Genomic DNA, 13,016 nt, shown 5'->3' on the forward strand with positions numbered 1-13,016 from the left:
GTAGCCTAGCGGTCGGAGGGGCAGGTAGCCTAGCGGTCGGGGGGCAGGTAGCCGAGCGGTCGGGGGCAGGTAGCCGAGCGGTCGGGGGCAGGTCGGGGGGCAGGTAGCCGAGCGGTCGGGGGGGGCAGGTAGCCGAGCGGTCGGGGGGGCAGGTAGCCGAGCGGTCGGGGGGGCAGGTAGCCGAGCGGTCGGGGGGGCAGGTAGCCGAGCGGTCGGAGGGGCTCCCACAATAAAAAACAGAGAGGCACCACAGTAAGTTGAGACTCCGACTGAGTTCCTTAAACAGTATGGATCCAAGGGCCGCCAGTTATCCATCCCTGCGATAGATGATGCTTGGCTCAAACATAAAATGATTTGTCAGGGGCTGGGCCATTGTTAGTAGTAATTCCTTCCACGACCGTCCTCACCTAGCCACATCCTTGACCCTGACTGGGGGACAGAACAGAACACATCCTTGACCCTGACTGGGGGACAGAACACATCCGTTCTAGAACACATTCGTTCTAGAACACATTCGGTAAGGCAGCAATAACACCTGCAAGGAGAAATATAATATACCTGTAGATGATGGAAAATAAGCCATTTTGTTTCTCACATCTCAACCATCTATAGCACCTTCGTCTTCTGTCCCACAATAAAAAAACATTTTCTTTACTTCTTTTTCTTTGCCTCTTGTCCTACATTTCGTCTCTTTAATCCTATTTTCTCCTACCATCAAACGCCATCCATCTTTTCCTCGCCTCTCTTCCAGACTAACCCCTCCCCTGTCTCTTTTTGCCTCTTCCAGACTCTAACCCCTCCCCTGTCTCTTTTTGCCTCTTCCAGACTCTAACCCCTCCCCTGTCTCCTTTTCGCCTCTCTTCCAGACTCTAACCCCTCCCCCTGTCTCCTTTTCGCCTCTCTTCCAGACTCTAACCCCTCCCCTGTCTCTTTTTGCCTCTCTTCCAGACTCTAACCCCTCCCCTGTCTCCTTTTCGCCTCTCTTCCAGACTCTAACCCCTCCCCTGTCTCTTTTTGCCTCTCTTCCAGACTCTAACCCCTCCCCTGTCTCCTTTTCGCCTCTCTTCCAGACTCTAACCCCTCCCCTGTCTCTTTTTGCCTCTTCCAGACTCTAACCCCTCCCCTGTCTCTTTTTGCCTCTTCCAGACTCTAACCCCTCCCCTGTCTCTTTTTGCCTCTCTTCCAGACTCTAACCCCTCCCCTGTCTCTTTTTGCCTCTTCCAGACTCTAACCCCTCCCCTGTCTCCTTTTCGCCTCTTCCAGACTCTAACCCCTCCCCTGTCTCCTTTTCGCCTCTCTTCCAGACTCTAACCCCTCCCCTGTCTCTTTTTGCCTCTTCCAGACTCTAACCCCTCCCCTGTCTCCTTTTCGCCTCTTCCAGACTCTAACCCCTCCCCTGTCTCCTTTTCGCCTCTCTTCCAGACTCTCTCCCCTCCCCTGTCTCCTTTTCGCCTCTCTTCCAGACTCTCTCCCCTCCCCTGTCTCCTTTTCGCCTCTCTTCCAGACTCTCTCCCCTCCCCTGTCTCCTTTTCGCCTCTCTTCCAGACTCTAACCCCTCCCCTGTCTCTTTTCCCTCTATTCCAGACTCTAACCCCTCCCCTGTCTCCTTTTCGCCTCTCTTCCAGACTCTCTCCCCTCCCCTGTCTCCTTTTCGCCTCTCTTCCAGACTCTCTCCCCTCCCCTGTCTCCTTTTCGCCTCTCTTCCAGACTCTAACCCCTCCCCTGTCTCTTTTCGCCTCTCCCTCCAGAGACCAGGTGGGATGCCCCCATCCAGCCGTATGACCCCCCAGGGCCCGCCCATGGGGCCTCCAGGCTACGGCTCCAGCCCTGTGTCCCGACCAGGGATGCCCAGTGTCATGGACCCCTCCCGTAAAAGGCCGGCCCCCCAGCAGATCCAGCAGGTCCAACAGCAGCGCAACCAACAGTAAAATCTGACTAAGTATTATTTTAGGCTTGACTGTATTCATTTCAACAGCAGGTTTTCACATTGTTACCAGGGTATAAGGGAGGGACGTTAAACATGTATTACTAGATTACTGCGATTATTTGTCCTCATTAAGAGTTGACAGTGTCTTTTGTAGGGGGAAATAAAGGTGTATACATAAAGCATATCGGCCTTTTTAAAATTGCTTATCAACTCACGCTATTATCTTCTGTTGCAGTACCAAGAAGAAGAAGATGGCGGATAAGATTTTACCTCAGAGGATCCGGGAGCTGGTGCCAGAGTCTCAGGCCTACATGGACCTGCTGGCGTTTGAGAGGAAGCTGGACCAGACCATCATGAGGAAACGTCTGGACATCCAGGAGGCACTCAAGAGACCCATCAAGGTAAACCGATGGGGTTATTTCCTCACTAGGGGCCAAGGCCTGTATTCATAAAGCACTTCAAAGTAACAGTGCTGATCTAGGATCATTGTTTCCTTTTAGATCCTAAGGAATGACATATGAACAGGGTTTAGATCCACGATCAGTTACTTTGTCTTGCTGACATCGAGGAACAGGTTGTCCTGGCACCACACTGCCAGGTCTCTGACCGCCTCCCATGTCTCATCGTCGTCTGTGATCAGGCCTACCACAGTTGTCGTTGGAAAACTTAATGAGAGAACTTAATGAGTCGTGCGTGGACACACAGTTGTGGGTGAGCAGGGAGTACAGGAGGGAACTGAGCAAGCACCCCTAAGGGGCCCCTCGTGTTGAGGGTCAGCGTGGCGGATGTGTTGTTACCTACCCTCACCACCTGGGGGCGGCCCGTCAGGAAGTCCACGATCCAGTTGCAGAGGGAGGTGTCTAGTCCCAGGGTCCTTAGTTTAGTGATGAGCTTCACAGGGCACTATGCTGTTGAACGCTGAGCTGTAGTTGATGAACAGCATTCTCACATAGGTGTCCCTCTTGTCCAGGTAGGAAAGAGCAGTGTGGGGTGCAATAGAGATTGCATCATTTGTGGATCTGTTGGGGTGGTAGGTGAATTGGAGAGGGTCCAGGGTTTCTGGGGTAATGGTGTTGATGTGAGCCATTACCAGCCTTTCAAAGCATTTCATGGCTACATATGTGATTGCTATGGTGCGATAGTCATTTACACAGGCTACCTTGCCGTTCTTGGGCACAGGCACTATGGTGGACTACTTGAAACATGTAGGTATTACAGACTGGGTCAAGGAGATGTTGAAAATGTCAGTGTAGACACTTGTCAGCTGGTTAGCACTTGCTCTGATAATCAGTCTGCCCTGCGGCCTTGTGAATGTTAACCTGTTCAAACGTCTTACGGAGAGCGTGATCACACATCCGTCTGGAACAGCAGCTGCTCTCATGCATGTTTTGGTGTTGCTTGCTCACGGCTGGGTTTCCCTTTGTAATCTGTGATAATTCTCATATAAACTAACAGGAATATATGCAAATTCATTAATACCATTTAAATGTAGATGTTTTTTACATTGGATATATTTACCATATCATATGGAGACAGAAACATAAACCTTTTACGTTATCATAAGTAGACATAATTGCAAATGTTTAAATCCTTTAAAAATACATTTAGTTAACTTGAATTAAAAATGAGTTGACTCTGCACAAACAACAAAAGGGAATATTGAATGATCCCCAATTATCCATCGCATCTCCCAAAAAAAATGTTTTCAACATTCATCTGTAAAATGATAGTCTAGAAACTAAATGTCTTCTCCCTGGACCACCTCTTGAACATCAGGCCTCATCTTCACTGTCACTTTCCAACCTTGGATGGCTCGTTGTCAGTCTCAAAAAGCCCCATTTGCCTGGATTACCACTAATTGTTCAACCCTTGTATTGGTCAGCATGCGTTGGTGTGTGTGTTCCCAAACAAGGACCAGTTGCACTCTGATGTTGGTGGAATTTGGAGGATGATGGACGCAACAGGGGAAAGAGCAAAAGTCCCTTCCACCAGGTGGCTGAGGAGATATGCATTGTTGGCAAGATTGCATCTCCATCCCAAAGCCCTTGCTTGGAAGTGTACTTCGCCAGACTACCATATTGCATCTCCATCCCAAAGCCCTTGCTTGGTGTACTTCGCCAGACTGCCATATTGCATCTCCATTCCAAAGCCCTTGCATGGAAGTGTACTTCGCCAGACTGCCAAGAACCTTGCCCTTTTTTTCTCTTTTTTTATACCTTTATTTAACGAGGCAAGTCAGCTAAGAACAAATTCTTATTTTCAATGATGGCCTGTTCAGGGGCAGAACGACAGCCCACTGTTCCTAGGCCGTCATTCAATGACTCGGGGATTTGAACTTGCAACCTTTCGGTTACTAGTCCAACGCTCTAACCACTTGGCTACCCTGCCACCCCTTATCCTGGCCAAGGTGGCAAGACACAGTAGTGATGACACCATAGGCCTTGTTGATCTGTGCACCAGACAGGATGCTCTTGCCAGCATACTTGGTGTCCAACATGTACTCTGTGGTGTGTATGGGCTTCAGGCAGAAGTCTTCACGCTTTTTAATGTATGTCAGAACTGCAGTTTTCTCTGCTTGGAGCAACAGTGAAGTGGCCAGGGTAGTACAGATTTCTCCTCTTACATCTGCAAGTAGAGTCTGACATCAGACAGGATGGCATTGTCTCCCTCAATCCATGTAATGGCTACTGCTATAGGTTTCAGGCGTTTCAGGGTGCTTACCACTCTCACCTAAAATACATCATCCTGGGGGATCCTCTTGATGGGACTGTCCATATCGGCAGACTGTGATATGGCCATTTATTGGATTGACTCCTTCCCCTCCAGGAGACTGTCAAACATGATGACAACACCACCCCAACGAGTGTTGCTGGGCAGCTTCAATGTGTATTCTTCTCACTTTGCTTGGTGAGGTAGATTGCTGCTATAACTTGATGACCCTTCCTGTACCTAACCATTTCCTTAGCTCTCTTGTAGAAAGTATCCATTGTTTTCAGTGCCATGATGTCCTTGAGGAGCAGATTCAATGCATGAGCAGCATAGCCAATGGGTGTGATGTGAGGGTAGGACTCCTCCGCTTTAGACCAAGCAGCCTTCATGTTCGTAGCATTGTCTGTCACCAGTGCAAATACCTTCTGTGGTCCAAGGTCCTTGATGACTGCCTTCAGCTCATCTGCAATGGAGAGACCGGTGTGTCTGTTGTCCCTTGTGTCTGTGCTCTTGTAGAATACTGGTTGAGTGGTGGAGATGATGTAGTTAATTATTCCTTGCCCACAAACATTCGACCACCCATCAGGGATGACTGCAATACAGTCTGCTTTCTCTATGATTTGCTTGACCTTCACTTGAACTCTGTTGAACTCTGCATCCAGCAAATGAGTAGATAAAGCATGTCTGGTTGGAGAGGTGTATGCTGGGTGAAGAACATTCAATACACATTGCCTGTGAGCATCAGAGGTGAACCAGTTGCATACACAGCTCGATCAAGACATTCATCAGCATTTCTCAGACTACGTTCCTCCATTTGAGTCAAAAAAACTTCTGATTCCAGCAGGACCATGAGCTGTTTCTATCGATAAGGTGTCTGATTCATCATTTTCACCTCGAATAGAAGTCGAGGGACTTTTGTCAGAGGTTGCTTGTTGTGAGGGTCGAGGGAACTTTATGCACTTGGCCAGATGATTCTGCATCTTTGTTGCATTCTTCACGTATGATTTGGAACCGTAAATGCAAATGTACAAAGCTTGTATGTATGGAAACAGGTGAATCAACACTCCTCAGTTAGCAGGCTCAACCAAGCTAAAAACAAATTTACACAGCTTTTCCTTCTATATTAGCTGCAGTGAAATGTCTCCGCACATCAGATAGTGCCCGTGGCATTTTCCTGTAAAGATTAGAAAAGAGTAAAAAAAAAACAAATACAATTCCAATTACAGATAAATAGTTAGATTAACTCCTTTGTAAGATAAATTTAAGATAAATGAATTAATACTCCTCAGTTAGCAGGCTCAAGCAAGCTAAAAACCCACATGGTAGTAAAAACTGGCAGAAATTGTTAACAAGTTAGAAATTATTTAAACACACTTTGCTGTAGGCTACTATTTACTAGTTAACAAAAAATTATGTATGTCATTCCACCTCACAATAACAGCACTTATAGTTGACCGGCGCAGCTCCAAAAGGGAATCCTATGACTGTTCCACGTTGAAAGTCACTGAGCTCTTCGGTATGGGCCATTCTACCTTCAATGTGTCTATGGAGATTGCACGGCTGTGTGCTCTATTTTTATACACCTGCCAGCAACGGGTGTGGCTGAAATAGCCAAATCTACTCATTTGAAGGAGAGTCCACATACTTGTGTGTATATATATACAGGGACGACGTCGTCAATTCACTTACATTTACATTTAAGTCATTTAGCAGACGCTCTTATCCAGAGCGACTTACAATGAAGCCAGTGACTGATGTGGTAAACTCCATCGGATGAATCCCCGGAACATATTTCATTCAGTGCTAGCGAAACAGTCCCGTAGCTTAGCAACCGCTTCGTCGGACCACTTCTGTATTGAGCGCGTCACTGGTACTTCCTGTTTTTGAGTTTTTGCTTGTTAGCAGGAGATGTGGTCAGATTTGCCAAATGGAGGGCGAGGGAGAGCGTTGTATGAGTTTGTGTGTAAAGGTGATCTAGATTTATTTTTTTTGCCTCTAGTTGCACACGTGAACATGCTGGAGGAAATTGGGTGACACTGATTTACATTTTCCTGCATTAAAGTCCCTGGCCACTAGGGGGCGCCGCCTCGGTGAGGATTAGATATTTTGCTTATGGCCCTGTACAGCTCGTTGAGTTCAGTCTTAGTGCATCAGTGTGTGGTGGAAAATACACGGCTACGTAAAATATAGATGAACTCGCTTGGCAAACCGTGAACAGCTAATGAAGAAATATTCTAATTTAGTCAAGCAGAACCTCGAGAATCCCTAATGTTAGAGATCGCATCTCAAAAGACATGTCCATCCGTGAGCTTACCCAACGCGGCCGGTCTGTCCGGCCGCTGCATAAAAAAAAAACAGCTATATATATCTATATCTCCTTGTTCAGCCATGTTACGAATCCCTTTTGGCCCGACAGACTAGGGGGGATGGTAATGAGACCCGTAACATAACTCATGCAAATTATTATTGTGACAAAGTAAAAGTGTGCACGAAATAACCACGACAACAGAAATCTACCGTCAAACTCTAGGTTTATTTATAAACACACGGTAATGGGGGGAGCAGGAAAAGGGGCTGAGCTGGACCCAAGGAAAGAAACAATAAATATACAAAAACACACCCCTAAGCTAGACTAGCCTACTTTAACAACAACTAACTAACCAAAAATACAGTGGGTGGTCCGCCCAGTTCTAACTAGTGTATTTAACAAAGTTCACCTACGGGTAGTGTATGCCCATGGGCGACTTGTCTTGGTTTCCCCTTTTCCCACCAGCAAACAAACAAACACCATAACCAAAAACAATACTCACAGGTGATGACAAAGTGCTATGGAGGTGCTTTAAACAAAAGAGAGGTTAAGACACAAAGCGAGAGTGAAACACAGAGACCTACAGGCATGGCATTTACAGAGAGATTGAGCTGAGCTTTAGCTAGAGATTGAGCTGAGCTGAGCTTTAGAACAAACAAATGGGGTTTTTAAACCATGGGGAAGGAACTGTGATAGGTCAGGAAATAGGAGGAGGTGTGTCTTCTGATTGATGATTGATTGTTGACTGATTGGGGAGTGATGGTTTTCACCTGTGAGGGGAGAAGGAGAGAAAAGAAACACACACACAGGATACACACACACAGGATAACTGTATCCGTAACAAGCCACGACTATGTGAAACACAGAATATTATAGTTCTTCAGGTCCCGTTGATAGGATAGTCTCGAACGGAGCTCATCCAGTTTCTTCTCCGGTGATTGTACGTTTTCCAATAGAATGGAGGGTAGAGGCAGTAGTTTTGTCAGGGCGCCCGCACGTCAGCCTTTTTTTCGTCGCCTTTTTCCACTTTCGGATTAAGGCTCAAGTCCGGGTTGACTTTTTCCTGCTCATCACTTCCCATGTTTTCCTCTGAAGATTATACACATGTTGATAGTGAAATTCAACATGACTGAACTTTTTATTGTGTTTCAGCAAAAGCGAAAGCTTCGTATCTTCATATCCAACACGTTCAACCCTGCCAAGCCCGACGCTGAAGACGGGGACGGCACTGTAGCATCGTGGGAGTTGCGTGTCGAAGGACGCCTGCTTGAAGATGTAAGACTAATTTACTAGTTGTATGTTTGTGTGTTGACGGTTAGTGTCTGTGTTTTTTTTTTTTATGTAACTTGGGGAAATGTGTCTGATAAAAATGTTTTTCTTTTTCTCAGACTGCTGTGTCCAAGTATGAAGCAACCAAGCAAAAGAGGAAGTTCTCTTCCTTTTTCAAGTCTCTGGTCATCGAGTTGGACAAGGACCTCTATGGACCTGACAATCACTTGGTCGAGGTAAAAAAAAAAAAAACGTTTTTAATGTTCAGATTAAAAATCTAGGATTCGATTTATTTTCATGAACAATGTAAAGTGAATTGCCACCTCCACTCTTCTTAACCACTTTCTCTATTGTAGTCTTAGTAAAGAGATTGTGTTCTAGAGAAACCAAAAAATAACTACTAAAGTTATTTATATTGTTAATAGTGGCATCGGACTGCGACCACTCAGGAGACAGACGGGTTCCAGGTGAAGAGGCCAGGGGATGTCGGGGTACGCTGCACTGTCCTGCTGATGCTGGACTACCAGGTAAACACACATTATTACTATTACTGTCCTGCTGATGCTGGACTACCAGGTAAACACACATTATTATTATTACTGTCCTGCTGATGCTGGACTACCAGGTAAACACACATTATTACTACTGTCCTGCTGATGCTGGACTACCAGGTAAACACACATTATTACTACTGTCCTGCTGATGCTGGACTACCAGGTAAACACATTATTACTACTGTCCTGCTGATGCTGGACTACCAGGTAAACACACATTATTATTATTATTATTACTGTCCTGCTGATGCTGGACTACCAGGTAAACACACATTATTGTTATTTATTACTGTCCTGCTGCTGCTGGACTACCAGGTAAACACACATTATTATTACTGTCCTGCTGATGCTGGACTACCAGGTAAACACACATTATTATTACTGTCCTGCTGATGCTGGGCTACCAGGTTAACACACATTATTACTACTGTCGTGCTGATGCTGGACTACCAGGTAAACACACATTATTACTACTGTCCTGCTGATGCTGGACTACCAGGTAAACACACATTATTATTATTACTGTCCTGCTGATGCTGGACTACCAGGTAAACACATTATTATTACTGTCCTGCTGATGCTGGACTACCAGGTAAACACACATTATTATTATTATTACTGTCCTGCTGATGCTGGACTACCAGGTAAACACATTATTATTATTACTGTCCTGCTGATGCTGGACTACCAGGTAAACACACATTATTATTACTGTCCTGCTGATGCTGGACTACCAGGTAAACACACATTATTATTATTACTGTCCTGCTGATGCTGGACTACCAGGTAAACACATTATTATTACTGTCCTGCTGATGCTGGACTACCAGGTAAACACACATTATTACACTGAGTACGTTTACATGCCCAGTAATAATTCCATAGTAAACAGATTATGTGATAGTCTTTAACACCTTACTCTGCTTATCTTAATCGGCGTTCGGTCAAAATTGAAGTTAAACACCTGATTTTCTTTCAAATTATTAGGACATGTAAATACCTTAATCAGAGTTCCAGCTGTGTATTTGATCTGCTAGTACCAACCGAGAGCCTCCCTCTTTAGCCCACCCGAGAGCCTCCCTCTTTAGCCCAACCGAGAGCCTCCCTCTTTAGCCCAACCGAGAGCCTCCCTCTTTAGCCCAACCGAGAGCCTCCCTCTTTAGCCCAACCGAGAGCCTCCCTCTTTAGCCCAACCGAGAGCCTCCCTCTTTAGCCTGGGTGAAGTGAGTTTGGAACAAATTTGCATCTTAGAAGTAGCTTTCACATAGAAACTTTGTCTGAACTCCGAATCAAGTATTTTTCCCAAAAATAACATGGTCGCTGGGATAGAACATGTATTTTAATTGGCTATTTTCTGCATTCATCAGTGTGTCATCTGGTTGCCTGATTTCCGATGTGTCCATGGAAACCGGATTATTAGGGAACTCATTCTTCTTGCAAAGCACGTAAACGTTTTAATCAAACTATTATATTAATCTGACTGTACACAATAATCGCATTGACTCCATGTAACTCATACTAGACTACCAGGTAATAACCATCCTATTAGTTCTGTCCTGCTCATACTAGACTACCAGGTAATAACCATCCTATTAGTTCTGTCCTGCTCATACTAGACTACCAGGTATAAATACATTCTAATATTACTGTGCTGCTCATGCTAAACTACCAAGTAAAAACATTTTATAATAATCGCAAACCTGGGACCTCTCATATACATCCTCTAGGTGTCACTGTAGTTTTAAAGAGACACTTCGGGAAAGATTCGGCCATTTTGAATTTGACTCTTATTGTGCATCTTTGAGCGACGTTGTATTTATTCCCGGGGTCATTTCATGTGTATTTCAGCATCTGCCGTTCAAGCAGGCAGAAATACAGCCGGTATGACGAGTTTTGCATCATGTATATATATAAAACAATAACATTAAAAATGAGGGAATCTTTCCTTTTTAAAAGGGAAACTGACAGAATTTTAACTACTTTGCGGATATGAAACGGACAATCGTAAAAAATCTCTCAAAACTATCAAATTCCCACTTCATGCTACAAAACAACTTCATAAGAGGTTTTAAAATGGGTAGAATTTTATTCCGAATCCCATGATGTAGAGTCAGGCATTGTTGGCAGAATAGATTGATTGCAGTTCAATGCACGATTCATATAACTCACCGATACATATCTTGATAGTACAAAACATATTACTATCCGGTTGTAAATCACAGCTGGCCTGGTACATCGTCTGCTGTGTCCATTCAGGATGCACTGGTTCAGTTTCAATGACTCAATATTCTGGACAAAAACAGACGAATGTAACCCAATGCTGGGAAGGTCAATACAATCAAACTAGCAAGGGCAATGATCACAAGTCAGTTATAACATGGCTAATAGGCTAGTGTATCTATTTATTTAGTAGCTAATAACATGGAGCCTAACATGACCTAGCTAGCTGCTGGGAGGACGTCATGTCATTGGACGAGTGGGTAAGTGGCAGAGTCCCACGCCCCATATTGTTTTTCTGTGGCTACAGATAGAGATGCAGTTGCCAGTTGACTCAGAGGGGTCGAGGGTTAAATGCAGAAGACACATTTAAGTTGAAGACATGTGTATCCCTCTGTCCCTTTCATTTGGGTAGCTAGAAATGTGAATCACTTTGCTAGCTACGCTGAACTTGAACGACTGTTATCCACAGTTAACATATCCCTTAGTTGTCAATCAAATGTATTTGGCATCAATCAAATGGGCGGGCAGGCAGATCCCATTCAGTTGTCAGAATGTTGGTTGGGACAAGCATGCTTTGGCAGGCAAGCTGCAGAAGGACGAGCAGGCTACTAATTCCCCGTCGTTTATCCGTGCAATTATGACGGCCAACTAACAGGAAAAGTTTGCGTTATCTACTGTTCCCTCGTTAGATTTGAGCTCATCTCGCTCTGGCTATCATTAGTTGTTGATGTGCATAAGCAACTGAGGGAAAGAGCCTGCCTCTTTTCATGGTTGTTTGATCAATAGGACTGTACATTTCACAAATCTAAGCAGACTCCCGTGGTATTTACATATTTGCAGAAATCCATTCAGGTGGCTTTTGCCAAATGCTTTTTTTTAATGATCTAAATTCACGCTGTTGCTTCTACCTGCAAACACACAGTCCAGTTAATAGTGAATGATGACAGGCCCTACTGCCTGTAAACACACTGTCCAGTTCATAGTGAATGATGACGGGCCCTACTGCCTGTAAACACACAGTCCAGTTCATAGTGAATGATGACAGGCCCTACTGCCTGTAAACACACAGTCCAGTTCATAGTGAATGATGACGGGCCCTACTGCCTGTAAACACACAGTCCAGTTCATAGTGAATGATAACAGGCCCTACTGCCTGTAAACACACAGTCCAGTTCATAGTGAATGATGACAGGCCCTACTGCCTGTAAACACACAGTCCAGTTCATAGTGAATGATAACAGGCCCTACTGCCTGTAAACACACAGTCCAGTTCATAGTGAATGATGACCGGCCCTTATAGCAAATGGCTTATTTGCATATAGGCCTACTGTAGCTCTGATTGGCTATGATGCACCGCTCTGAGTCCGGTCCCGGACAAGACAGGCTTTTATTAGGTTTTATTTGCTGCAGTGTCTTATTTGTCCACATGTACAGCCACCTTCCCACTCTCTTGCTATATGCCTGACTATAACGTCATTCCCAAACATTCAATGATATTTCTGAAAATGTGTAAATTATATTGTCTGTGCTTTCTTCAGAATGAAAACAAAGGTATCATATTCTTCTTTGGGGTATATATGAACAGATTTATGTACGATTTAATGTTGATTTAAATAAAAACACTGTCGGTTACATTTTAAATGGTGTCATGTTGATGTTCTGTTCATTTTGATGTATTTATTGAATTCAATATGAACCAGGTGGTTTTGGCAGCAGGGCCTTTCTATATCTCACCCAAATACATTCTTGTCATTTGAGTCTCTTTTCGGAGACTTTGCAATTTGATGGTGTAATGTCACTGCTAATTTCACCTCTCCATTACCTTTCCCAGCCCCCTCAGTTCAAGCTGGACCCTCGCCTGGCCCGTATGTTGGGGATCCACACCCAGACCAGGCCGGTCATCATCCAGGCACTCTGGCAGTATGTTAAGACCCACAAGCTGCAGGACCCCCACGAGAGAGAGTTCATCAACTGTGACAAGTACCTGCAGCAGGTGAGAGTTCATCAACTGTGACAAGTACCTGCAGCA

The 13,016-nt window shown here is 44.8% G+C and overlaps 1 protein-coding gene across 2 annotated transcripts in view; it reads left to right on the forward strand.

The window, feature by feature from the left end:
• The window catches only part of LOC124003328 (SWI/SNF-related matrix-associated actin-dependent regulator of chromatin subfamily D member 1), a 35,781-nt gene that overhangs the window by 9,531 nt on the left and 13,234 nt on the right, over positions 1 to 13,016 (forward strand). For both annotated transcript variants that reach the window (XM_046311482.1, XM_046311481.1), the window contains exons 2-7: positions 1,749 to 1,924; positions 2,163 to 2,328; positions 8,097 to 8,219; positions 8,333 to 8,449; positions 8,639 to 8,740; positions 12,819 to 12,980. In XM_046311482.1, the coding sequence (XP_046167438.1) occupies positions 1,749 to 1,924; positions 2,163 to 2,328; positions 8,097 to 8,219; positions 8,333 to 8,449; positions 8,639 to 8,740; positions 12,819 to 12,980 (846 nt within the window). The remainder of the gene's footprint in view (positions 1 to 1,748; positions 1,925 to 2,162; positions 2,329 to 8,096; positions 8,220 to 8,332; positions 8,450 to 8,638; positions 8,741 to 12,818; positions 12,981 to 13,016) is intronic.

Source organism: Oncorhynchus gorbuscha, linkage group LG18, assembly GCF_021184085.1.
Source record: "Oncorhynchus gorbuscha isolate QuinsamMale2020 ecotype Even-year linkage group LG18, OgorEven_v1.0, whole genome shotgun sequence".
NCBI lineage: Eukaryota > Metazoa > Chordata > Actinopteri > Salmoniformes > Salmonidae > Oncorhynchus > Oncorhynchus gorbuscha.